At 49.3% G+C, this 26,821-nt stretch overlaps 1 protein-coding gene across 1 annotated transcript in view; it reads right to left on the bottom strand.

Moving 5' to 3' along the window:
* Positions 1 to 1,540: 1,540 nt before the first annotated feature.
* mid2 (midline 2) overlaps positions 1,541 to 26,821 on the bottom strand; it is a 97,265-nt gene continuing 71,984 nt past the window's right edge. The window contains 7 exon segments of the mRNA XM_042074451.1: positions 1,541 to 2,889; positions 3,093 to 3,300; positions 10,346 to 10,507; positions 15,442 to 15,585; positions 15,902 to 16,029; positions 16,581 to 16,729; positions 19,496 to 19,603. Coding sequence (XP_041930385.1) covers positions 2,484 to 2,889; positions 3,093 to 3,300; positions 10,346 to 10,507; positions 15,442 to 15,585; positions 15,902 to 16,029; positions 16,581 to 16,729; positions 19,496 to 19,603 — 1,305 coding nt within the window. The 3' untranslated portion in view covers positions 1,541 to 2,483.

Genomic DNA, 26,821 nt, shown 5'->3' with positions numbered 1-26,821 from the left:
AGACAGCCGAGCCAAAGGACACAACACACCACAGGCCTTTTTTTGGGATCAGACTTTTAATTGGACTTCAGCTCACATAAATAACAATAGTTCATATATATATTTCTTGTATATTATACAATTCTTATATAATATATATTTCCCCCTATGATTTACATTCTTTTCCTCTAAAAGTCATATTTATTGAAACAGAAGCATGAAGCAGATGAGCATGGCTGATTTGATCACTTCTTAAAGCTCTGAAACATCAAAAGAAATGGATTTATTCAACCTTTTGTTAACCAGATGTAGAACCTTTTCAAAAAGAATCTTTTAAGAAACAAAATGTGAAACAAGAACCCAATGGAGAGAAAAAAACACAAGAAGGTAATTTACAAAATGTATTTCTGCAGATTTCACCATATGAAGCACACAGAGAGGCATGGTTTTATCAGAACCTGATATGTTGCGACAGCAGCGGATCAGCGGGTGATATCTTTGCTGGGAGTGCTTTCATTTTTTGTAATGAACATGCCTCGATTGAATGGCAAAGAGTAGATGGAAGAGCACTGAGCACTGATGCACATGGATACAAATGGACTGAACACATCAGTCCAGTTTAGAGATCAACAGTTCTCGCACAACACCACAGCCTCGTCTAGTCTTCACCTGCTGTGACCTTGTAAATATCAAAAACTCAAAGTGAACTGCACGCCAGTGATCATTTAGACCACCCACTTATATACTTATATTCTGCTCTGTTCTGTTCTTTGGAATGTAAAATTTCAAGGTCGGGGGGGGGGGGATAGGTGGTGTTTAATAATTCACTCGCTCAAAACGTCTCCGCTGAGCTTAACTACAAGAGAGGCGCTACCACTGAAGGTCCAACAGAAAGATCTAGAACCAGATCCTGAGGAACATATTATCCAGTCAGAGTGGATACCTGCTCGTCTTAAACATGGCTCATAAAGAGGAATGACAAACCAGAAGAGAAAGGCCAACATCCAGAAAAAAGAGCAGAGCCATTGATATGTCGAGAATAGCAACGCAAGCCAGTGGCATCAGTAGTACAGTATCTTTCCGTTCCCAAGCCCTGTGTAGGTACAATGGCAAAGCATCCCAAATAAACAAAGTGGAGAAGCACCTGCCTCTCACGTCTCAAGTATTCCATGCGTTTGTCTTGCTACACTTGTCTTTGCCTGCTTTACTAGTGATTGTCTTCAAGGATCCTCTTAGCTCAACCCTGAATATGACACAGAGGAAGATCGTAAAACACCAAGACCAGACCAGGAGAAGTATGGGGAAATAAATACTAAATACTCAGGAGAATCAAGACATGATTTGATGAGTTTGGTGCAACTTCAATGACTGAGTGTCGATAATGTTAGTTTTCCTCCACGATTATGGACAGTTCAGACAGCTGCCATGGCTGGTATGTTCAAACACTAGACTTGAAATATGTCTGGATGCATAAAAAGAACCCCCACTATGGCCTTTTCTGTTGAATGTAGATGGATGAATGCTTTGGGTGCCACCATGGCTCCATGTCACTCTGCTTTTCACTTTGACTGAGTCTCAGTGGGAGACTAAGCGATGGGCAGTGAGGGTGTAGAAAAGGGTCACTTGTTCACGGTGCAATAAATATACTGAGAGGGTTAGATGTCTGTCCACTACGTGGGGCCTGTGGGAATCATACATACTGTATCATGCTTTTCACAAGAAAAGAAAAGTACTAACAGAAGGAGAGTGAACAAATCACAGAGGAAATACATATCATGCCGTAACGTCTACACAAATTGCAAATAAAAGGATTTCTTTGTCTTCCCTGAATATAATAAAACTGTGAGTTATAATTCCATCAGATAATAAATTCATTACTTCGGTAGAAACATCAAATTTGTATCCCTTTTTTATTAATAAGATAAACCTCTTCTATTCTATCTAAAGTAAGAGCAACCCTGTCCAAATCCATTTCTGATTTTTTTAGTTTTTTTTACACACAGGGGCATTAAAACCAATCCAAAAAGTGCATCAGGTTTACATCAAAACTGATAAAAAGCAAATAAACTTGTTAGTGACAAATAATTTACAATTGCTTTTCTTCCTCCTCACCATACTCATCATCATCTTCATCAGAGGTCACATCATATACAAGTAGTAGTCAAAATGTGTCAACTTTGTTGTTTTGGAAAACCATTAAACTATAACTGTTGCAAAAACTAAACGCATCCTTTGAAACTGAGAAGCACAGGCGATGCTAACCCACCAATGAGAGAGAAGGAGCGCTAAAACCATGAGGAGCGAAACTGAAAACCATGAGAAGAAGAGGAGTAGGAGGAAGATCCAGGAAAAGGGGGGGGAGACCCTGCGACGGCTGCCGCCTGGCACTCTCAGCAGTAGCTCCAGTCCAGTGCGTTAGCGTCAACGACACGGCTCAGTCCATCCATCCATCCAACAAACTGCCTCGATCTACCCGATCCCGCTAACCCCCCCAGACCCCTCTCTCAGTGGCAGCCCTTCATGGTGGACGAGACGTAGGGAGAATCCTGCTGGCGGCACAGGCCCTCCTGCTGCTCGGGGCAGTCCACGAAGTCGGGCACGGGCAGGCCGGACAGCAGCATGAGCGACTTGTTCCAGATCATGAAGGTGGGCGCCACGGGCAGCAGGAAGGAGACGTGGAAGGTGTGCAGGTGCTGCGCGTTCATGGCGTCCCAGAAGGACAGCGCGTTGCTGTCGTAGTCCAGCAGCACGCCCAGACGCCGCAGCTGCAGCGACGCCTCCACCAGCTGCTCCTTGCCGTTGTGCCGCACCAGGAAGTTGTTGTTGCAGCGCGAGAAGACCCACGAGGACGAGTTCTTGCCGCTCCACTCGTTCTTGGGCGCGGACTTGTAGGCGACGCCCACCGCGTACCTGAAGAACGGGAGGGGGGGGGCGGGGGGTGCGTGGACGAGAGTGGGTGGGTGAGATGAGTTTGAGAGTGGGGGGGGAGGTGCACATGGTTAGGTGTATTTCAAACTCACATTTGTACCCCACTTCACACCAAACAAGCAATTCATCTGCAAAAAGTCGGTCGGATATGAATGACCGCTGCCGTGACGGGCCGCCTCACTCACCATGTGGAGGCTCCCAGCAGCACCTCCCAGTAGTGGCAGCCGCTGTCGATGAAGACGTTGCCGGCGGAGCCGTACGAGCCCGTGCTGCTGAAGCGCTCCGGTGTGTGGCTCTTCTTCAGAGAGCTCTCGTCCTTCTCCATGGTCAGGCAGTCGTTGGACAGACGCAGCTTTTTGTGGGCCGTTTTGGGGTCCAGCTTGAAAGGCTGGCCTGTGGATAGGAGATTGGAGGAAGAAGAGGGGGGTGGGGGGTTTGTTAAATTGAACCAACATCCATAAGTTGCTCGGAAACTTTTGGAAATGAGAGCACTTAGCATTTGAGTCACCCAAAGCTATAATCCTGTCTGCCAACAGACTGGAATCACTGAGAGCACTGAGAATTATTCATGTCGGATTGGTCGCTGCCACTCAGAGTGGCCTGTTTTCATGTAACGAGACCCGCAACGCAGCCGCTACTGTATTTGTGAATTTTAAAGAAGGCCAAGGGTAAAACTGAAGTCATCTATCTGGCTGTGAGCTTGCACATTTTTTGAAGCTGGCTCTTGGATGGAAGCTTTTGCTCCTAATTGGCTGATCATGGAGCGAGGGAGAGATGAAGGGGTGGAGAAGATGAGAGGAAGAGGGGATGAGAGAGCAAGGGAGGACAGAGAGAGTGAGAGAAAGACAGAGAGAGAGGGGGAAGGAGTGGAGGAGAGGTGAAGTGAGGACAAAGCTGGGGTAGTTGAGACTTTGAGCTTATGAAGATTCTTCTTTCTCCTCGGGGGCACCGCGTGAGGGCGGTAGAGGTCACCCCTTGCGGACCCTGCAGACCTGGCATTTTACGCTTAGATGCCACCCGCATCCCGTTGCCAGCGCAGACTTAATGGTGGAACAATGCAAAAACCCCCTTCCCAACCCCCCTCCTCACAAAGCAAGCCCTAATAATCTCTCCTCCAAGAGAGAGAGAGAGAGAGAGAGAGTGTGCGGCTTGAACTGGGCTGCGCGGCTCTCGGGTGCTGGGGCCGCTGGAAGCCAATTACATTAGCACGCGCCTGTCTTTGAACTGCTTATCGCTGCGAGCGCAGACGCTTTCAAACCCTCGCGCTCCTCCGGCTCAGCCGCTCCTGGGGACCAGGAGAGGAGACAAAAAAATGGGGACGGCGTGTGGTCACGTGACTGGCCAGGGAGTCCAAGATGCGAGATGATGCAACGCCAATGCGACACGCTGTCACTGCCAGCTTGCGCTCCGACGCTCTCGGAACGCGGCTCGTTCCTGGAGCTCCGCAATATTTTTAGAGCTGACAACCGAAAGGCCGGCTTGGACAGCATGGGAAGTAGCCAATAGGTCACTACGAGGACAGAGCTTAATTTAAATGCATTGAGATTAGCGGATGATTATAGGAAACATAATGCATTCCACTCTGATACCTGATTCAAAGTGCACTGACAGCATGCATTTAATCAAATTGGCAAACTTGGCCACTTCCCTCATTCCCAGGACAAATCCACCGAGATCGTGCTCAAAAATGAAAGGAATAAAAGCAAGGCATTAAGTCTGCGCCGAGACATTTATTTCATTGTGCATTCCGCTCTCGGCCCAGGGGGGGAATGTGCTGGAGGATGTAAATGGAGGATGTTTTTTGCGGCCACGCAGGCTCATTTGCAGCATTTGTTAAACTCCCCTTGCGTGGCTCTGCTTCATCTTGGAGCACTTGGACAGCTCAGTGTGGTCATTAAGTGCTGGGCTTGGTGCCTTCAGAGTAGTTCCCAAACACAAACAGAACATCAATTCACTTAAACAGTAGCGAGGGGGGAGAAAGCAGACTTGCTAGTGGGCATCAAGCCCCAGCGTGGGGTCATCGTTATCACCTTGTTTTATTCACTCCCATTTCTCGAAGGGTGGGGGGGGAGGTTGAAGACTGATGGAGACGACCATGATGTTTACAGGGTTATGTAACTGTGGGGATATTAGGAACACCAGGAAGTTGGGTGTGACACTGCTGGAATGTTAAATACACCCCCACACAGTCATCAACCTGTTGAGGCTTTTGGGATGACTGGCAAATCTGCTTAATGCGTTGAGCAGACTGACCTGCGGCTGACGTGTGTGGGATTGAACTTGTGGGCTTGTGAAATGTTTACCCTTGTAACAACGGCTGGCTTTGCCCCCCAGCACGCCCAGGCGGGCTCTCCCGGTGGGACGTGCTTCTGCTGGGCAGGCCCGCTGCCTCATGCAAGGCTGCCTCTCCAGCACGCCCCGCCGACAGCTTGAGCGATGTCTGTGTGTGTGCCGGATGAGTAAATATTATCAGGGATGGGCTCCGGCAACATGTCCACAGCGCTTGCCCTTGGGCTTGCGTGTCATGTGACCGCGCTGACAGACAGCACGTCTGGGGGCGGAGCGTGTGGGTTGTGATTGGACAGAATCAAGGATGGCCCGATCTCATTGGGCTATAGCCCCCATACTCAAATAGCGGCCCGCGGGCCTTTTGTGGCCCTTGGGGTATCTATTAATGGCCCTCGAGCTGTTTTGAAAAGTTTTTCTTTAATTATTTTAAAAAAAAACAAAAAACAAAAAATGTTCAATCTCGCTGCCCGCTCTTATTTTGAAACCGCGCGCCGCGATCTCAATACGAGGCTGGGGGTTGCCTCAATGGCAACGATAAACAGATAGCACTCCAGTCCAGCCCTCCCAAATTCGAGACAGTGGCTCTTTCTCAATGCCCAGTGTTCTAGCCTTGCTAGGACGTGAAACGCCCAGTGATTGGATACTCTTTGGTGAACTCCGTGGAGTATCCAATCACCAGGCGTTTCACGTCCTAGCAAGGCTAGAACACTTGGCATTGAGATGGCCCCAGTCACTCTCAGCAGCAGTCACACGTTTACCGACCGGAGCCGTAATGGCATGCTCGAAATTTGCCCCAAAAAGAAAACTGACAGCGAAAACCACCAGTTCCAACCAGAGTGGACAGAAAGGTTTGCGTTCTTTCTACCACTGTCCAGCACTCGCCCTCTGTGCTTAATATGTCAAGAATCTGTCGCGGCAATAAAACTAAGCAATGTGAAGCGACACTACGAATCAAAACACAAGCATTTTGAAGAGACATTTCCGCAAAACTCCAAGATCAGAACAAAATTAAATGCTCTTAAAGCATCATATCATACATCCAACCGAATCCTCCACACTTCTTTGACAAAGCAGCAAAAGGCAACACAATGCTCCCTTACAGAGTAGCGTGGGTTTTGGCGAAGCACATGAAGCCATTCACGGATTCAGAGATGAAAGAATGCATGATTGATGTGATGGACACGTTGCTTGAAGGCAAAGAAAAAGAGGAAATGAAAGCCAAAATTCAACAAATCCCACTGTCTTTAATATATGCCCAAATTAAAATTATATTTTTATTTTAGATAATATTTTTGTTTTTAATAAAAAGGAAATGTTATGTTATAAAATATGTTATAAATGTTATACATAAGTTATATTGTTATTACACGTTATCATACACGGTCCCAATAAATGGCCCCTTGAGTCACTGAAAAAAAAAATTGTGGCCCCTCATCATTTCTATTTGAGTACCCCTGGGCTATAGTGTGAGCTCCCTCCTTCTTTGTTTGCTCTACAGGTGGGAGGCAGGGAGGGGAGAGAGGCTTCACCAGCACTGCTGATGGTACATTTCCCATCACCACACACACACACACACACACACACACACACAATATAACCACAGTGTACACACACCGACACACACACACACACGCACACACAATATAACCACAGTGTACACACACACACACACACACACACACACACACACACACACAAAGGTAGAAGGCATGCTGAGCAGGAGGGCTGGACACAGGATAAGCAGTTTTGTGGTTTTAGTCGTCTGTCCAGGCCATCCAGTCAGGATGATGTGAGCGCGATAAGAGAGTAATTTGCTGAGGCCGCTCTGCTGAGAAGCCCCTGTGGTGAAGAGTGGACTGCTCAGCACCCCCATTTACCTCCCTCCGCCCCCATGCTAGAGCCACTGCTCTCCTCTCCACACCCACACCGGCCCAGTGAGAGGGCAGAATTCTGCAAGACTGTGGCTGCCGCGTTGCATCATGATATGCTTCCAAATGATGACTGGGTGAGTGGGAGTGCGGTGGGTTGAAGAGGAGCAGGAAATATCCGGCTTTCTGCTCCCAACGCCCGGCCTCTAGACGTCTTTTGCATTATGCTACTGGAGCTGGCTTACTGAAGGGCATTATCCCATTAGCAAGTGAGGCTATGAGGGAAACCAAACTTTGATTTCAGGCACACAAGCTTGCAAAGAGCCATTTGATGTCGGCCCCTAACCCCCCCCCTAGCCCCCCCCACCCCCCGCTCCCCCATCCTCTCCTCTCCTCCTCTCCTCCTCTCGTTGTCCTCTGCGTGATCTGAGCTGCTCTTAACAACACGGTCACGCTGGCCCCGGCTGCCATTTGAATGCAGTGAAGAAGGTAAATAAAAGAGAATGGGCACACTAGTGGATGGGTCTCTCACTCTCCCTGTATCTTTCTCGAACACACACACACACACACTCTTCTCTAGTCCCTTCATCAGACATGAATCATTTATCTCCGCTGCCACCAGGCAGGTTTCACCCCTCCCAGCTCCTCTGTTCTCTGAAGTCCTAGCGAGCACAGGGAGAGAGAGAGAGAGAGAGAGAGAGAGAGAGAGAGAGGATGGAAAATGACAGGAGAGAAGGAAGGAACACCCAACATGAAGCCAAGAGACTGACAGAAAGCCAAAAGGCAGGGAAGGTAAGAAAGATGAAGACAGAACAGAGAGCAACACCTTCTGTCCCCATTCTCCTCCTGCTCAGCCGGGCCTCTGAGGGACTAAATGGAACAGGAGGCCAACATGCTAATGGTGCTACTGCATATGGACAGGGCAGTGAGGAGCAGACAGGAGATGAGGGTCAGCGAGACGAGAAGAAGGACTGACAAACGACCTGGGGTGCGCTTCCCAAAACCATAGTTGCTAACCTGTTAGCAATGGGAAATTGCATTGCAACTTAGTTAGCAACTGTGGTTTTGCCCCTGGACTGGACTCGACCACAAGTCATGAAGAGTCAGACCTTTGCATGGTGCAGGACACAGTTGCTCTCCCACTGCACCAATGCTTCCAACTTCCATTAATAAACACTAAGTAAACACAAGGACTTGTCTTGATGAAGCCAGCAACATTATCTCCTGACTGGGCCCGGTCCAGCAGTGGGGAGCCAGAGAGGGGGCGCTGGAGAGAGTGGGGGGCCAGAGAGGGGGCGCTGGAGAGAGTGGGGGGCCAGAGAGGGGGCGCTGGAGAGAGCAGCCGAGGGGAGCAGAGGACTCCCACCTCCCCCGGAGACGGAGGTGGGCAGATGGGCGCGAGCCACAGCTGCAGGAGAGAGAGAGCCGAGCGAGAGAACGAGCGTGAGGGATACCTGGAGGAGGTTCCACAGAGACCACTGCAGGGGGGGGGCAAACACCTGCCAGGTCCAGACGGCTGTGTACGGCAGGTAGGATCCTATCTGAGGGGGTGGCTTGTATCATGAGAGCGCTGCACGTCTGACTGCGCTCCAGGGACCCGGCTTATCCTCCAGTCTGCCTCCCTCTGCCTCGGCACACTGCTGCCAGAGAACAGGCTGACAGTATGAAATACAGTGTGTGTGTTTTTAAATTCCTCTGGGCCTTGTTAGATTGTGCGGTGGCGGTGTCTCTCTCTCTGTGTGTGTGTGTGTGTGTGTGTGTGTGTGATGTGCGATGTGCCCTGGCGCTCGCCCGACTGGGCTCGGCATTAGAGGAAGAGGCGGTGGCAGGTTGGGAGCAGGGGAGGTTTGTCTTTATCAAACCCCGGAGAGGTGGGTGGACACGGCACACCAGCGCACGCTCACTCTCACTCGCCCTCTCTCTTTCATGCTCTCAAACAGAATTTATTCTGCTTTTGAAATGGTAGAGTGCAAAAAAGACCCCACACTGAGGGAGAGAGAAAGAGATAAAGGGAAGAGAGAGGGAGAGAGGCCAGTAGTCAGAGGCAGGGAAAGAGGGGAACAGAGAGAGAAACACAGGGAGGAATAATCTGCAGAAGATGGAGAGGACAAGGGTGGGAGTGTGTAGGGAGGAGAGTGTCTGAGGCAGGGAAAGAGTGATGGCGTGAGAGAAGAGAGGCCGCAGAGGTTGAGTGACACCTCCTTAACGCAGAAGAAGTTCAGGCGCCGCAGTCGAGCGATGTGAGCGAGGCGGCGAAAGCCTTCTTCTGTGGGGCCCGCTGATAAATGGCTGCCAGAGACACAGAGACAGAGAGAAAGAGAGAGAGAGGGAAGAGGTAGAACAAGAAAAATGGAGGGAGGCGAGGAGAAAGAGGAGAGGAGAAGGGAGGAGGCGCTGCTGCTGCTGCTGCTGCTGCTGCTTCCAGATAGCCCGCGTTTAACCTCCCCACTCTCGGTCCTGCCCCCTCCCCTCCCTGGGTGACTCCGCAAAGCCTCTGATGCAATAATCCATTTTAATGCAGTCAGCCACCAGGCCCTGGTTCCAGGCCATTCTGTAAAGTAATTGAACTCGGGGCGTGCGAGGAGGCCGGCCGGGGCTGTGATCGCGTGTAATGTGAGTGACCGGGTGGGGATGGGGTTGGAGGAGGAGGGGAGGTGGGGGGGGGGGGGGCAGTTATGGGTTGGAGGGGGGTGGGTGCTACCTGCCGCCTGCTGCGAGCCAACAAGGGCGAGGCGGGGAACACTACACCTAATGGCATTATCAGCACGCTTGGGTGGCTGCCCGTGATGGAGGGCTGATGGCATACGAGAGAGCATGCGGAGCGGAGGATAGGGGAGGGGAGGAGAGAGGATCTCACAGTACAGTAGGGGAGGGGTGGGGCAGGCAGGCAGTACAGCAGCCAAAAGGCTGACTGATTGAATTTGGGAGAATTACGAGTCCTCAGTAGCACTCCTCCAGGACAGGACAAGCTCTCAAAGGCAGAACAGTGCTGAGCTGCAGGCTCTGGGAGGAATGATGGAGGAGAGCAGTTTTTCTTATAGTTACATACTATATGCTTAGTACTACTTACACAGAAGGACATGCAGTTACATCCGTAATGTTTTATTTATTATTTATTTTCAAAACATCCTTACTACACAGACCCTCAGTAACATTCTGCAGAACTACAGATGAAGGCCACTCATTATCAACCACTAATTCTTCCAGAATCTTCCATTCGGAGTGTAGCCCAGTGTTTCTGGTGTGCTAGTGTGTCTGGGATGGGCAGACTGGGTACTCACTATTGGTCTTGAGACGGGCGGGCTCGCTGTTGCGGCTGCCGGCCTGGTTGATGGCCTTGACGAAGAAGATGTAGCGCGTGCCGCTCTGCAGGCCGTGCACAGTGTAGTGGTTCTGCTTGATGTTGGGCACGATCATCCAGCTGTCCACCGAGTTATACAAACCTGCCCGGGACAAAGGCACAAACACTGTGTGAGCAAGAAACCCTTGGCACCAAATCAGCAGTCTGATCGAGGGAAGAGGGAAATGCACACATTCATTCTGCACCAGAAAACAAATCCAATTGCAATGGCCATTGCCTTTGTATTAGCCTTTGTACCCAATCAAAAAGCACCTTGTAGCATTTCCCATGGATTACTTCAATGTGATGGCTCAACAGAGATATCCCCCCTCTCCAGGATTTAACAGGACTGACAACCTCTCAGCTTGCCTTGGTAAATAATCTATCTGCTCCTGCACTATCCTGAAGGCCACACAGTACATATGAAACATTTCATTTGGACCGGAGCTCTGACTGAGAACAAAGGGTGTGTGTGGCTTTGAGGTTAGCTGAACGGGGGGGGGGGGGGGTGGCATGCTGATAGGCCCCCACACCTTTTGATCCATCTGGCTGAACACACAGCACACATGTCGGCGGCGTATGGCAATGGGTCTCGGCGGGCATTCTCATTGTGTGTTGTGCCCCCGAGGCAAACGGGCGCATGTGAAAAGCCGCCTCCATCGGCACTCTAATGGCAGAGCGTTGCACAGAGAAACCCATGGGGGACAATCAATTGAGCCATGAGGCCCGCTGGCTCTGTGTGTTTGAGAATGTGCAGCTTTATGATTGCGTGTGTGTGTTAAGTGTGTTTGTGTGTGTGTGTGTGTGTGTGTGTGTGTATGTGTGTTCATGTAAGGTGTGTCTGTCATCCAAACCTCAGGTGTGCTTAGATAAACACTAGTTCAACTGATTCAAAAGCACATCATACAAAAAACCCTTCTCAAACACACACACACACACACAAACACGCATAGTTTCTGTCCAAATCAGTGGCAGCGAAGAGCTGATTTCAAGTGGTTGAAATGTAATCACTGAGTACTTTTGAACATTACTGCAATTTGCTAGTGTTAGACTGAGGAATCTGCTATGACACTCCTCTTTGTCTAAACTCTCCCTTGGGGAAAACTGCCCTGTGCCTGTAGATAGCGGAGAAGAGAGAGAAAAAAGATGCTTTCAGGCTAGACTTAAATGTCCCTCTTGGCAAGGACTTCTGTTGAATTATTGAGAGGGATGGCAAACTGCATGTATAAGTAATAACAATGGCTGCTTGTAAATAAAAATTCTTAACATGACGCAAATATGGAGAGAAAAGACTCTTGGATTCTTGGTAAGGGGGTGGGGAAGCAAATGGGAGAGTTGGACTATTGGCATGACAGCACAAGGCTAAAGAATCTGACTCTGCTGCTTAAAACTCATTTCCTATTCACTAAAAAATCAGACAAAGCCCAGAAAATGTTACTGTATAACAAGTGTGTGTGTGTGTGTGTGTGTGTGGACACACTCAGGACATTTAAATGAGTTCCTGTCACAAATGTAATATGCTTTTGAATATCGGCCCTTTGATGCATTGAATTAGCTGTGCAAACTACAATAGCGCTGCCTATATTATAGACACAGCGTATTCTGCCACTGCCCCACGCAATGCCTTGCGAGAGACATCAAAGCGCAGCAGATAAGAGGGAGAGCCTGTGTCGTTACAGGCAGAGAGGACGGGACATGAAGGAGGAGGAGAGTGTATGGGCGCATGAGAGAACGAGAGAGAGAGAGAGAGAGAGAGAGAGAGATAGAGAGGAGAGGGAATCAGTTCCCAGACTCCCCGCGTCTGTCTGTTGCCTGCCTGCCTGCCTCTGTCAGTAGATGAAAGGGAGCGCGAGGCCCCCGCCAGCCGCTCCCAGCCCTGCCACAGAGAGAGAGAGAGAGAGAGAGAGAGAGAGAGAGAGAGAGAGAGAGAGAGAGAGAGAAAGAGAGAGAGAAAGGAAAAAAAGAGAAAGAAAGAGGGCGAGAGAGAGACAGAGACAGAGAGAGCTGTTGAACTGGCTTTAAAGCTGCTGGGGGAGGCGTTGGCTTAAGTGCCAGTCTTTCTGCCAACTTTGAGGTGGACAATGCAGAAAAAGCAACTGGCATGAAGCCGAATAAAGCATCCATCTCTCCATCACCCCTCTCCCATCTCTCCATCACCCCTCTCCCATCTCTCCATCACCCCTCTCCAGCACGGCAGCCAGCAGGTGACCACGATAGGCTCTTCCATCGACGCTTCAGGGGAGTGTGAGGTCCTCTGAGGGCTCTAGCCATGAATTTATATGAATCACACATCCAGCTCCCGCTGTTTCACAGGAAGGAAGAGTGATACACGACTGCCTTTCACAAGACTTCAGGACGCAGAGTTCATCCACGTGCCTGCGACTAGGTCTCACCTACACCACTGTGCTAATGAAGGAAAGATACAGGGCTAGCAGGGGAGCCTTGCTCAGAAATGTCGCTTTGTAGCATGTTGAGTAGCACAAAAACAAAAACAAAACAAAACAAAAAAAATAAAATAAAAAATGTATCACTGAGCTAAGTGAGAAATGAGGAGTGGCGCTGGAAACATTGTGACTACGCTGACATTTTAACCAAAAAAAAGTAATTACTCACACCTCACTGAGGGTTAGGGCAGATGCCACCACCTGCATTGGTCGAACAGGGCCATTAAACAACCATTCAAATAAGGTCAGGGGAGCGGCCGCATGTGTGTCAGAGCTCCGGGTGCAGCACACAACACAGCAGCACTCCAGAGTCAAAGTCATTAGAAGATTCGAGGCCAAAGAGCGGCGGCTAACGTCAGTGCTAATTAATGGCGAGGCACGGCCCTGGAGATGCGGGCCGAAGGAGCCGATGCCGAGGGCCGAGGTTTGGGCCACAAGCTGCCCCTGTGGTCACTGTGGTCACTGTGGTCAATGATCTGCCCATATAATTGAAATCCTTGGACCACAAGGGAGGAGGAGGAGGAGGAGGAGAAAGGAGGAACAGGAGGAGGGAGGATTTGGCGGAGGAGGAGGAGGAGGAGGAGGAGGAGGAAGATCAAGCCTCCAACGCTAACCCAGAGCTTTCCCAGACGCCGCTAATTGAGCTGGCTCTCTGTCTCTTTAATTAAGCGCCGAGGGTTGCCTCTGTACGGATGCCAGCCAGTTAATTACTTTGGTCTGACCCGGAAAAAAAGCCGTTCCCATGAACAAGCTGCGTTTCCCTGTTTACAGCAATCTGGCCACTAGATCTGGTCACCTCTGCAAGACATGCTTTATTTACCGCGAGGCCAGTGATCGATGTTAGAAAGCAAAATGAAAACAAAACGTTACTTCCTACTACCGGACGTAATTGAATCTAATAGGCCTTTAATTCGTTTTAAAAAACGAAGGCGTTTGCCAGCTCCTGATTGGTGCTGATGTCTTCCTTGCCGTTTCCTGCACTGTGTGGATGTGAGCCACTCTGGCTGACCCGCACAGTCAGTCGCAGCAGTCGGAGAAACAGTCGTGCGGATCGCATGGCTTCTCCTGGGAGCGCCAGGCAATCGCAGCTGATAAAGTGCTAGTGCTTTCGTTTAAGGCACTCTGCAAAGAGGCAATGGCACAGAAGAAGCGTGCCTGGCGGATAGACGAGGACAAACAAACATTTGTGTGTTTCTCTCCATTTCGCCGACTCTCTCTGGCGCCGGTCTCCCGGGGACGCAGTGGCAGCGGCGGCAGGGAGTAGCGGAGACTCTGCAGCCCCCCCCCCCCCCCCCCCCCCCCCATGTGTCTCTTCAGTGGAGCTCTCGCTCGCTCACTCACTCGGCTCTCAGAGGCCTCACAGCGTGTGTGGGCTGGAGCAGACTGCCCTGGCAGAGCAGGACGGAGGAGAGAGTGCAGGAGAGAGGAAAAGAAGGGAGGAGGAGAGAGTGCGGGAGAGAGGAAAAGAACGATAAAGAACGATACAGAGAGGAAAAAAGAGGGAGCAAGATGGTGTGTCACAGATGGGGACTGATAGTGAATGGATGGACGGGCCAAAAGTGAGGGAGAGAAGAGAAAAATAGGAATGCGTGAGATAGCTAGAGAGATGGAGAGATAGAGAGAGGGGTAAAGGAAACGGAGTGAGAAATGGAAAGAGTGAACCTCCTTCCTCTGCCAAGCTGTTATCAGTTTTCACTCTATAGTCCTGTCCTAGTGTCACTGATCCTTAACAGCTTTTCTTTCTCCATCCCTCAAACGCACGCACGCACACACACACACACACACACACACACACACACACACACACACACACACACACACACACACACACACACACAGACACACACAGACACACTCTCACATGCTATGGTTCACAGCTGTCAAATGATTCTCTCTTCTCTTATCAGATTACCATGAATCTTTCAGTAAATAAACACACTCTGCAAACTGGGCCACAGATACACACACACACACACACACACACACACACACACACACACACACACACACACACTGAGACTTTTTCAGCTAGATAGCCCAGCCAAGGGATTCACACTGTATTTGCTTTTTTGAAATAAAGGAGTCAAGGAAGGCTGAGCAGGGCTGTGTATGTGTGGGAATGGAGGGTGGTGTTTGCCAGTCTTGCCTGGTTACGTAAGACCGGAAGGCCCGTCAGGCTCAGCTGGCTCTGCCACAGCACGGCATGATCTGATGAACTCGCCTGCCTGAGTGCGTTTTGGATGAGGGGAGCCAGCGGCGTGGACGGCCACAGCGCACGTAGGAGGAAATCTCTCCAGGAAAAGCTACGTTACTGGGATGGCATGACGCAAGGCCTTGGGGGAAGGGTGTTGCTAATGGGGGAGATTTACTGTTGACGTGTGGCTGGGCTAGGCACGGCTGGCTGGGTGGTTGGCAGTAGACAATGTTAAACGTCTGTGTGTGTGAGCGTGTGTGAGCATAAATTAAATGTTCAATTTCTAACAGATTTGAGTATAATATACAACGAATATGCATTTATGTAAAAACATATCTTTACAAACCTGGCTATCAGTGTGTGTGTGTGTGTGTGTGTGTGTGTGTGTGTATAACTCACTGATGAAGTTGGTCTGGCCGGTGTAGATGGTGTACTGCAGCTCGTAGGAGGTGACGCTGAACTCGTCCTCGGAGGTCCAGTGCACGGTGATGGTGTCGTGAGATGCGGTGCACAGCTCGTCTCGTATGGACGGAGGGTTAGGGGCTGCAAATCAACATAGAAGGTTGGAGTGGGGTAAAGTGAACTCATATACCCCCTGCACTCTAGCGCACCATGTATTCCCTGCACAAATAGCTGGAGGCCAGACCACAGGGTTGGGTTTGCCTGCCTGCTGTGCCTGGCGCATCATAGGCTGATATTCAGTTTGTCAGCTTGTTATCTGTGTTGCTGATCCTGGAACCCTTCATGCCTGTCTATTTGTTTCTCTCATTTTGTTGGTTGTTTTCTCCCTGTGTGCTTCTGTCTGTCAATCAAGCCCTTGCTCTCTCTCTCTCGCTCACAAATATACACACACACACACCTGTTAAGTAGTCCAAGCCCTCGAGGATCTTCTTCTCTCGGGAGAAGTCCAGGGCGAAGTTGTCAAAGGCCTCGTTCAGATTGACATCTGGGATAAGCACCTGTGAAGACGCAGTGGCCATGGCAACCCTGCAGTGGGAGAGACAGACAGGAGGAAGGGGACGAAGAGGAGGATGATGAAGATGATGATGAGGAGAGGGCAGTGAGTGCAGTGTCCACCCTCCACAGCCTCACACTAACATGGTCCAGCCCTGGCAGAGGCCGAATGTATTAACAGCTTTGTTGCTTCTCGGACAAGGCTAGCATTGTAAAAACCGCTCAATAAAAAAGGAGGGGGGGGGGGGGGGCAGAAACAACTATACACGTCTTGCACCATATTCTGCAGGCCAGGAAACAGCATGTGTGAAAGACTGGGGGCGGTGAATGCTGGCTTTTGTCTGGACGTGCAGGAGAGGGTGGGTGCCGCTGGGAGCCGGGGAGAGAGAGAGAGAGAGAGAGAGAGAGACGGTGCTGGAAGAGGAGGGGCGGTGGGGTGGAGGAGAGAATGTGCAGAGTTGCTGAAAGTTTGTTCCACACACCCTGGCTCACATTTGGATCTACTGGCAAGAGGTCTTGCTCTTGGGGGCTGTGTGTGTGTGTGTGTGTGTGTGTGTGTGTGTGTGTGTGTGCTCAGTGCTCACCTCTCAGCCACATTCCTGGCGGTCTGCAGGAAGCGGGCGTGGTCGTTCTCCTTCAGGCTGTTCTCTGCCTGTGTGATGAGCGCGCTGGAACGCTCCAGGCACTGACGGCAGTTAGCAATCTGCTGGGCCAGCTTTCGCAGCTTCATCACCTGACAACACGCACACACACACACACATTGACAGCAGGAATTATGAGGGAGCAAGTCTCCACAGACACTCATGCCTGATCAATGCATTAACACCTCACCCAAATAACACAGGTGTGAGCATTTGTTCCCTTCCTAGGAACAAAAGGTTGCGGATAAATGATTAGACGTAAATGTTGAAACCCACACATTTGGATAAACAACTGGAATACATGTCAAACACACACACAAACACACCCACACTTGGACAGGCAAAGCACTAAGCCCATACTCATCATTTGAGGTGTTCATGTGTATAAATAGGCTGTCTGGGAACGTCCTGTCAGCTAAAAGATTATCAGTCTGCTCAGTAAACAGTGTTCCACTTAGTCAATGTCTAGGACTCTTGTCTAGACCACATCTGACCTACTCCGTGACAAACAAAAAAACAAACAATAACTCCGATGATCATAACAACACTGAGCTGAATCAGACAAACGGCCGGCGGCCCATCCTCTGCATGGCCTCGCGGTGGCACGACACGCGGCTCACAGTGGGCAAACTCTGGCACGGGGAGCGATGTGTATGGGGTAAACAAGGAGAGAGGCTGCGCCTGTTTCGCCCTGTCCTCAGTCCTGTGTCTCTCCGCGGTTCGTCTGACCACCCCGCCTGAGGCCAGAGAGTTGCGTGCGCTCGGGTGCATGACCTCAACGAGCAACAGGGTCCCGCTGTTTGTCCCAGGGCATCAAATTAAAGAGCATTTCTCTTCGGTTGCTATCTTATCTGTTTATCCACAGTCCAATTTCCACTGCAGATGGAGCAAATAAAATAAGCTGATTCCTTTCCATCTTTCTTTGTGTGTGTGAGTGTTTATGCCAGGAGTGGAATGAAAGGCGATTCAAGGGAAATTCTTCTGATATTATGAGCACTTCGGAGTTTGGGCCGACCAAATCCTCACTGAGAAGAAAAACAACAAAAAAAACAAAACAAAACAAATCCCATCAGACTAAGAAAAGAGGAAAAAACACCAGCGTGTCTGGAAATGCCCAGCGCCCATCAGAGAGGCACTCCACAATCCCCTGTCCATCACGAGTCCCATCTGTGCTTTTGAAACGACGTAAGCCACGGAAATGCCTCATCTTTTGGAGAGCATCAACAGCGTTGAATCATGCATCTGTCAGAACGCATAGTGAAACACTTGCCCCTCGCGCATAATCTGCTTGCATGCTTTCGCATTGGCTTCATATCAGCGAAGAGCCTGACCGCTGGAAATTGCCACGGACAGCCACATCTTGCTGACCGCAATCGAATGCAATCTTGTGGCCTGCTATGAGCCTCTGAGATCAAGTCAGTGTTTGTTGGGGAGAGTCATGTGAGCATCAGCCGCAGCAGCAGCAGTGAGACAGACTGAGCTGATAGGAGGGGGAGAGGAGAGCAGAGTAGAGGAGGGGAGAGGAGAGGAGAGGAGAGGAGGGGAGGAGAGGAGAGGGGAGAAGAAAGGAGAGGAGAAGAAAGGAGAGAAGAGGAGAGGAGGGGAGAGGAGAGGAGGGGGAGAGGAGAGGAGAGGAGAAGAAAGGAGATAGATAGGAGGGAAGAGGAGAGGAAAGGAGAGTAGAGAGAGAGGAGGGAAGAGGAGAGGAAAGGAGAGGAGAGAGAAAGGAGAGGAGAGAGAAAGGAGAGGAGAGAGAAAGGAGGGGAGAGGAGTTGTGGGTGTGTTGTGACTGGAGCCTGAGTGACAGCAGCTCCAGCAGTGCCAGCGGCAGCCTAAGGGGCAGCAGATGAAAGACTCGGTGGCCTGGTCTGGCCCTGTCTGCATGCCTGCCATATCTCTCTGTCTGTCTGTCTGTCTGTCTGATTGATTGATTGATACAGAAAGAGGGGCTGCCTTCTGCTCCAGCATTTGTTAGTGCTGTGGCAGATTAAGGAGGCCTAGGTCTGGGAACAGCAAAACATACAGAGGGAAGGAGGGAGAGAGAGATGGAAGAAGAGGGAGAGAGAGAGGGAGAGAGAGAGAGAGGGACGGAAGCTGACAGAGATAGAGCTGCAGTGGTGGAGAGAGCCTTTTGAGTGGGGCAATGTGAACTATATGTGGCTACTTTTGCTTTTCTTTCTTGTTTCTTTGATCTGGGTTCTGCTACAGGAATGCCTGTCTGTGGGCCTCCAACGCTGTTCCTGCAGAAGTTTCAGACCTTTGCTATCTCATAAGAGTCAATCGCCCGGTTTGTGAATCTGAGCAAACCACCCTCATTTTCCGACCAAATTCTCCCCGCTTTTGTGCTAAACTCTCTTTGCGAAATCTGGGGTTACATCAAAAGCCCCTGAACAAAAGTCTCTCCCCAAGAGAGGCGCAGGGGTGCCGTCGTGCAAAAGTGCTTTAGAGTCTGTCGCTGTCACACCAAATGTCAGCCATCCGTTCCCATTAGAGGGTGCGGCGACAGGCTATGACAGCCCTCTGTGGAGCGGCCGGGGCGGGAGACAGGTGCTGACGAGCAGCGCGGAGGCTGACGCAGCCGCGCCATCTGCATGAGCTAAATACGCTGCTGACAGGCACCGCACACCAGCTTAAACCAGCTCATCTGTCTGTCTGCAACGTCTGTGGAGACGAAGCCTTTGTGAGAGGACCAAAGAATCCGCTCTTGTCATGGGGTGCCTCCAAAGCAGGCGTTTTCTGAGCTTTGAGGAGATGTGTTGGCTGATATGGCTGTGTGTGTGTGTGTGTGTGTGTGTGTGTGTGTGTGTGGGAGGAGGAGGAGGAAGGAGGAAGCTGTGATTGTTGTGTGGGAACGGTACCTTGGACTCTTTGATTTTGACAGCGATGACCTGCTTCCGCTGCCGGATGATCTCCACCAGCTCATCACACTCCTCCACCAGCTTGGCTTCGTGCATGGCAGTGTTGACCTGCAGAGCAGAACAGGCATACTCATCACAGGTGGCTCAGCTCTCTTTATGCCTGGGAAGATAAATGCCTTCCCTTTTCATTCCCTGTCCTTAGAAAATTAAAATACTAATTAATAAATGTACTGCTTATGTCCTGACAAGAGAAGTGTATGGTATTAATCACATACTTGCATGGCTTTAATTACATAAGAATTACATAACATTCATTAATCACTTTGTATTGTCACAACGATCCCTAACCTAATATAAACTGCCTGCTCATGACATTTATTAACACATTTTGTGTTTTCTTATTTGCTAAGTCAAAGTGGAGGTTAAAGGATGGTACTGGTTCACATAGTGAGCTGGACGTGAGATGGATGGATGAAACTCTGACAGTCTGTAAGATCAGGCGGAAATGACAGGAGAATGTCTGTGTGTCTGCAGCATTAACGTACACGTACAGAGACCAACTCTCTCTCTGTGGTACTGTGGATGCAAATGATCTTCGTGTTTCAATGGTGGGAATCCTCCCACTGTGAAACCCCACCCCTACCCATAGAAAAACTAAATTACACAGGGTTACGACTCCCCATCAAAGACCAGAGAGTGACCTGATTCCCCCTCTATCACACAGCACGGCAATGTTTTCACAAAGCTCATTATGTTAGTTAAAACCCACTTAAGCAGTATTAATCACACGCACACACACACACGCACAAAGACACACACACACGAACATAAATTCATTCACCCACCCAATCACACACATACATACACACATACATACACACATACACACACACACACAAACACACACACACACACACCATTAATTCCATTTCAGGCTTCCTACTTTACGGGGGGGGAGGGTTGGTAATTAGCTGGCGTAGCATTGGCTCTTCGGCTGTTGGCTCTCCTGTGGGAGGCAGCAGCTCCATCACTTGCCTATCGGACGATCTCCCCGCACCCTGGGAGAGTCACTGACAGAGACGACTGATGGCCCCCTTTCTCCGGGTACTGATAGATTCCCTATCAGAGGCCATGGTGACATTGTACTGCACCCCCCCCCCCCCCAAACATACATAAACTCTCCTACCCCCCCCTCTCTCTCCCTCTCTCTCTCTTTCCCTCTCTTTCTCTCTCTCTCTGGGATATACACACCCTTGTCCTCTTTCAAGCTCTGATCTCCACGGGCACATTAAGTGCCCAGCGCTTCCATGTGGCTCTACCACAGCTCCCGTACACGTGGCGTCTCCCTCCCTCCCTCCCTGTCGGCCGGCGGTCACGTCAGCTCCTTAAGCCTCCGGAGTGGCGGCCCCTGCGGCCCGTGTGGCGGTGGAGATTCATGCGACACCTCTGGCCCGCGATCACGGCTGTCTGGAGGCCGCTTTGTCTCTGACAGCTGCGCGCATTCGTCTCTCCCGGAGACACGTTAGGCAGATTTATCCCACCGGCAGGTCAACAGCAGGACGGGGCTTTGGCAGCAAGGAGGAGCCCAGCTTGCGACAAGAGAGATGTGTGTTTGTGTGTGTGTGTGTGTGAGAGAGACAGAGAGGGGGGGATAAGTCGGCAGCGCGTTACGTAGGGGATATGTCAGACTTAAGCTCTCCTGCAGTGAAAGCATAGGAGAATAAACTGGATGTGATGGGGGCCCGTAGCTTGCTATAATGCCACTCTGCTAACATCCAGCCAACTGCAGACAGGGAGCATAAACACCTGCTGTAATGGAAGTCCTTCACCTCCCACCTCGACTTCTTAGAAGTGCCACCTTCCAGCACGCTAGAAAGCAGGACGTGGCACTGATGTTCTATTAATAAGCTGCGCTCATTAGAGCACTGGAGTCCCTCTCAAGTCTCTCTCTCTCTCTTGTTCTCTCTCTACCCCTCCCTCTCTGTCTCTCTCTCTCTCTCTCTCCCTCTAGCACAGTCCCAGAAGATGACAAGAGATGGAGGTGAGAGAGTAGACACTAGAGTGCATCTATCACACTGTATGGTGACCTTGTTTGTTTTGGCTCCAGAGTAATTACTGTGGGTTTTCACTCTGTCCAGACAGACTGAACCAGGGGAGTGAAGAGAGAGAGAGAGACTGAGACAGAGAGAGACTGAGACAGAGAGAGAAAGAGAGAGAGAGAGAGAGAGAGAGAGAGATACTTGGAGAGAGTGGGGAGACTTTGAAATGCTTGTGTAAGGTTACTGAGACACCAAAAAGCAGCTAAGTGCCTGACTGGATATGTGTCTCTTCTCATTCTCACTGTGTGGTGTACAGACTCCAGGGCCTGCATTAAAGTTGCATGACTGTGTGAGGTGTGTGTGTGTGTGTGTGTGTGTTTGTGTATGTGTGTCTGTGTGTGTGTGTACTATGCTTCCTACTGCAACTTCCACGGGCACTGACCAGGGATGTATCAAAATAAACTTGTCCGCCAAAGGAAAGAAAAAACACAGGTGGTCAAGCGGCACGCGGTTAGCTCTGCGGTGAGACGAGGAAAAACAAGCCTAAGCTGGACTGCCTGTGGGGAACCGGCATTCCCGGGAACGCTGTCTTTCTCTCCACGACGGCTCCCGCAGGATTAAAGAGTTGTTCGGTGCTGCTGGGACATCTTATCGGCGCATTTAGAGTAAGCTGACTGGATTGCTTTCACTCAGTGGCTAGTCACTCTTCTTGAAGAGCACAATGAAAAAATAAAAACACAAGAGTAGGAAAAAGTATATTTTCCCTTTTCTGGAATCAGCTGAATTTGGCCCAGTAATGGCATAGAATAGAATATAGCCGCAAGCGATGCAATGGTGGGCCCGAGCACCTGTGGGCCGCAACCCGTGACATTTCAGAATCCAACAAAGCATCGACGTGGTGCATTTGTAAAATGTACATATTTGATGTGTGTGTTATTTGTTTTTGCATGTTATTTTCTGGCACATTTACTTGCTTGGCCAGGTGGGGGCGCAATGCAAAGCAGGTCCAGTGTCATCATAATCATAATATATATTAACCTGAGTAATTTCAGATTATTCATTTTAAGCAAAAAACATTTCTGATACGCTTTTTGGCCAGATGGTGGCGCTATATTAGGCATGTGAATTACACATGTGAATATCATCACAATAATGATATCCAATATTTTGTAAAGTTTCAGATCAACCAATAAAGGCATTACCAATTTCTGGCACATTTTCCTGCTTGGCCAGGTGGTGGCGCTATGCCAGGCAGGCCCATAGGGTCTCTGGATATCATCATAATCATAATATCTATTCAATTGAGAAGTTTCAGACCATTCATTCAAAGCATAGAGCATTTCTGGCATATTTCCTGTTTGGAGGGTCTCTGGATATCATCATAATCATAATATCTATTCAATTGAGAAGTTTCAGACCATTCATTCAAAGCATAGAGCATTTCTGGCATATTTCCTGTTTGGCCAGATGGTGGTGCTATGCTAGGCATGTGAATTATATGTGTGAATATCAACACAATAATGATATCCAATATTTTATAAAGTTTCAGATGAATCACTTAAGGCATTGTCCATTTCTGGCACATTTCCTACTTGGTCAGGTGGTGGCGCTATGCCAGGCAGGCCCATTGGGTGTCTGGATATCATCATAATCATAATATCTATTAACCTGAGAAGTTTCAGACCATTCATTCAATGCACTGTGACTTTATGACACATTTCCTGTTTATATGGTGAGATATTAAAATCATGACATATTACAACATATCAAAAATCCCTTCGCAATTTAACATCAGCATCATCTTGCCATCATATTTGCCAAATTTCACATGAATCTGACAAACCGTCTAGGAGGATTACGTTCAAATCTATCATGTGACATCAGTGTTCTTGTCATTCTTTTTGTTGCCAGTGGGTGGCACTATGCCAAATATGGATTATGAGCTTGTGAATATTGTCATTACCATGGTATTCAATAACCTGTGATATTTAAAACATTTCAAGCCATGCATGGTGAATTAAGACACATTTATTGTTTATGTGGAAGGGTATTAAAATTCATAGTTTCGCCATTTCGTCAAATTACAACATATCAAAAAAAGCTTCACAATTTAGAATCAGAAGCATATTGGAATCATGTATACCGACTTTCACATGAATCGGATCAACCGTCTAGGAGGAGTATGTTAAAATTGGTCATGTCCACAACTCACAAAATCCCAATTACCTCACTTCCTGTGGGCGTGGCTAATGGCATGTTAATACAAAAGTTGATTGTTTTTGGGAGTTACACACACTCACCAAATTTGGTGTGTGTATCTAAAACTATATGCCAACCACAAGTCACAGTGACATAAGGGGGCGCTATGGAGTTCCTGGGCCAAGCCCAGTGCCAAGGCTTTTCCCCTGTGTATTCACGGTACCTCTTGATGTGTGTGCCAAATTTCATGCGTTTTTACCAATGGGAAGCACCTCTTTTGGCATCACAATTCATCACATTTTAGTCCGCACAAAATCCCAAATACCTCACTTCCTGTTGGGCGTGGCTAATGCATTGTTCATCTTGGGGAGATACATACACCTACCAAATTTGGTGTGTCTAGCTGAAAGTATGTGCCAACCACTGGATCAAGGGGGTGCTACAGAGTCACTGGGCCACGCCCTGGGCCAAGCCTTTATGCCTGTGTAGCCATTGAGATACCAGATGTGTGTGCCAAGTTCCAAGACTTTTCATCCATGTTAACCACCTCAAAAATAGCAAAAAGGTGAACAAATAATAATAATAATCTTTCCAAAAACAATAGGGCTTCGCACCTCTCGTCACACCGTTGGTGCTCGGGCCCTAAATATCTTTATTTGTCATTGTCACAGGTACAACGAAATTGAGTGCATTCCTTGTTCAGTGCAAAAGTAGCAATAAATAAGTAAAAATGACCCTCAGTGCCACAAAAGGCACACACTTGACCGAGCCAACATGAAATGGCAACCCCTGAAGTGTCTTAAGAGCCCTCAACTGCGAGAGCTGAGCAGACACAAACACACCCACACACACAGACAGACATAAACATACCCACACACACAGACAAACACAAACATACCCACACATACCCACACACACAGACAGACAGACAGCCAAAGCGAAAAACCACCAGCGTGTGGCTTCCCTCTCCTCTCATGAGGAGATGGCGGGCAGAGCTCTGCAGGGACCCCCTGCCTCTCTCCCCAGCGGGTCTCTCTGGGTGGACGCACACCAGCCCAGCAGCGCCCTCACTGGGAGCCCGTCCCTCCTCCAGACGCCACCTGCCACGGCCGCCTGAGCTCCGCCGACCGGCTGCCTCGTGCCACGCTGCATGTGTTGTGTTGTGTGTATCATCGGCGTGCTGAATAATTCACTATGCCTTTGAGCGCAGCTCAGGTGCGGCTGCTGGCTACCTGCAGAGCGGCCACAGAGAGGGGAAATGTTTCTTTTGATAATTGGGCCCACAGCTCGTGGCACATGCTCAGTGCGGTGTGTGCACGGCTGAATTATGTAGAGGAGAGGGTGAAGGGGCGGACTGTAGAGGGGCTGAGAGAGCCAGGCGGGCCAGGTTTGCAAGATGACACTCTTCAGATCAGGGACAAATTAGCATAGCTTCAGCATAGCACACAGCACTTCTCGGTGATATAAAAAAAAAAAATGTATAAATTCCTGGGTCGGATTTACCTTTAAGCCTTAATCCCGTGGCCAATTTAGCGAACGCGAAGCTTAGCGTCAGCATGATTGACTGAACTGCCTGAGTTTCAGAGGGGAGGATGTGGAGAGAGAGAGGCCGTGCGGCCTGGAAGAGAGTTGGCTACCTTGCCAAGCACCAGCCAGCTTATCCTAACGACACCTACAAAGACAGGTCATGTGGCTCATGCAGAGACGTGGCGTGCTACAGCGGTGCCATGCCTTGTCCACCTCAAATTGCGTCGCTTGCCTATTTCTTCTGAACCCTGGGCAGTGCTCAGACACAGCTGCCTCGGGTTCCGTCTGCCTCGGGCTTGTCAACCAGCCGTGTTTATGCGCTCCTCTGTTCGGTTCACGCAAGGACACAAACCTGCTGGCTACGCAAGCCGTTTCCCAGGGTCCTGCCTAATAGGGGTAATAAAATAACAATGACTTGTCACTTGACTCAGTTTCCAGCGCGTGGCAAGGACGCTTGTTGTGACAGTGTCATTAAATGCTGTTGTCCCAGATTCAACTCACCATGTTTTCCCTATTGGCCTTAAATGAGGGCTCGAGTTAAAGCGCAAGGCTGCTCTTTTATTTTACTTAATTTAAAAATGAGAATGTGGTTTAGCACTTTAATCTTTCTTGCTCATCAAATCTGAAATATTCCCAATGCATTTATTCCAGCCAATAACTCAATTTGTTAAATCCCATAAAGGATTTCAGAGCCTAGCTTTTCGTGACAATGCAATAGAGATGAATGAGTCACACAAAGCTTGAATTCAATGAAATTATTTGAAATCAATGGAACTGTCGCTGCTCTCTTGCACTTATACCTCTGCTTCTTGCACGCATCGTCTGCAAATGCTGTCTGTCCTGCCACAGGCACTGCTATCTACGCTCTGGAAAATCCATATCAAATGTCTCAGTCATCAATATTTACTATCTGAGGAAGGGCATATCAGCTCCGAAGCCTTACATACGCATAGGAAGGTTGTCAGAGGGCCTGATATACCTTTCTGCTAGATGTCAGCAGAGATAGTGCAAGCGCTGATGTTTTCATTGGGAGTGACCTCCATTTGTTATTTACCAGCAAGCTCCTCTAATCTGTGGAGTCTGACAAGGTTGTGTGTACCTCTGTGTGTGTGTGTGCGTATGTGTGCGGAGGCAATGGACTAGTGTGTTACTGTGTGCTGCTGGTGGCTACTGTCTCCCCATTTTGACAGAATCACACACACAGATAGTAAATCGTATCTCTTCCTAGTGTAAGATAGTGTCACACTGTAAAAAACTGCCTGAAGAAGTAGAAACAATACGAGAGTGGAAGTTTGTGCAAAAGTGACATGAAAAAAAAGAAAAAAGGGAAAACAGCAAGACAAAAGAAGGAGGAGAAGACAGCTGTGACTGTTAGCCCTTAACTCAGCTGTGACTGTTAGCCCTTAACTCAGCTGTGACTGTTAGCCCTTAACTCAGCAGGAGGAGAAGACAGCTGTGGCTGTTAGCCCTTAACTCAGCTGGAAGTCATATGCGCTCCCAAATCATGATGAATGTTCTCATGATTACCAGCCGGCCACAGCTAGCTGGAGTTAAGAGAGCG

The sequence above is a fragment of the Alosa sapidissima genome, chromosome 20, assembly GCF_018492685.1.
Source record: "Alosa sapidissima isolate fAloSap1 chromosome 20, fAloSap1.pri, whole genome shotgun sequence".
Classification (NCBI taxonomy): domain Eukaryota; kingdom Metazoa; phylum Chordata; class Actinopteri; order Clupeiformes; family Clupeidae; genus Alosa; species Alosa sapidissima.
The sequence above is the reverse complement of the archived record's forward strand: the minus strand, read 5'-3'. Positions and strand labels throughout refer to the sequence as shown.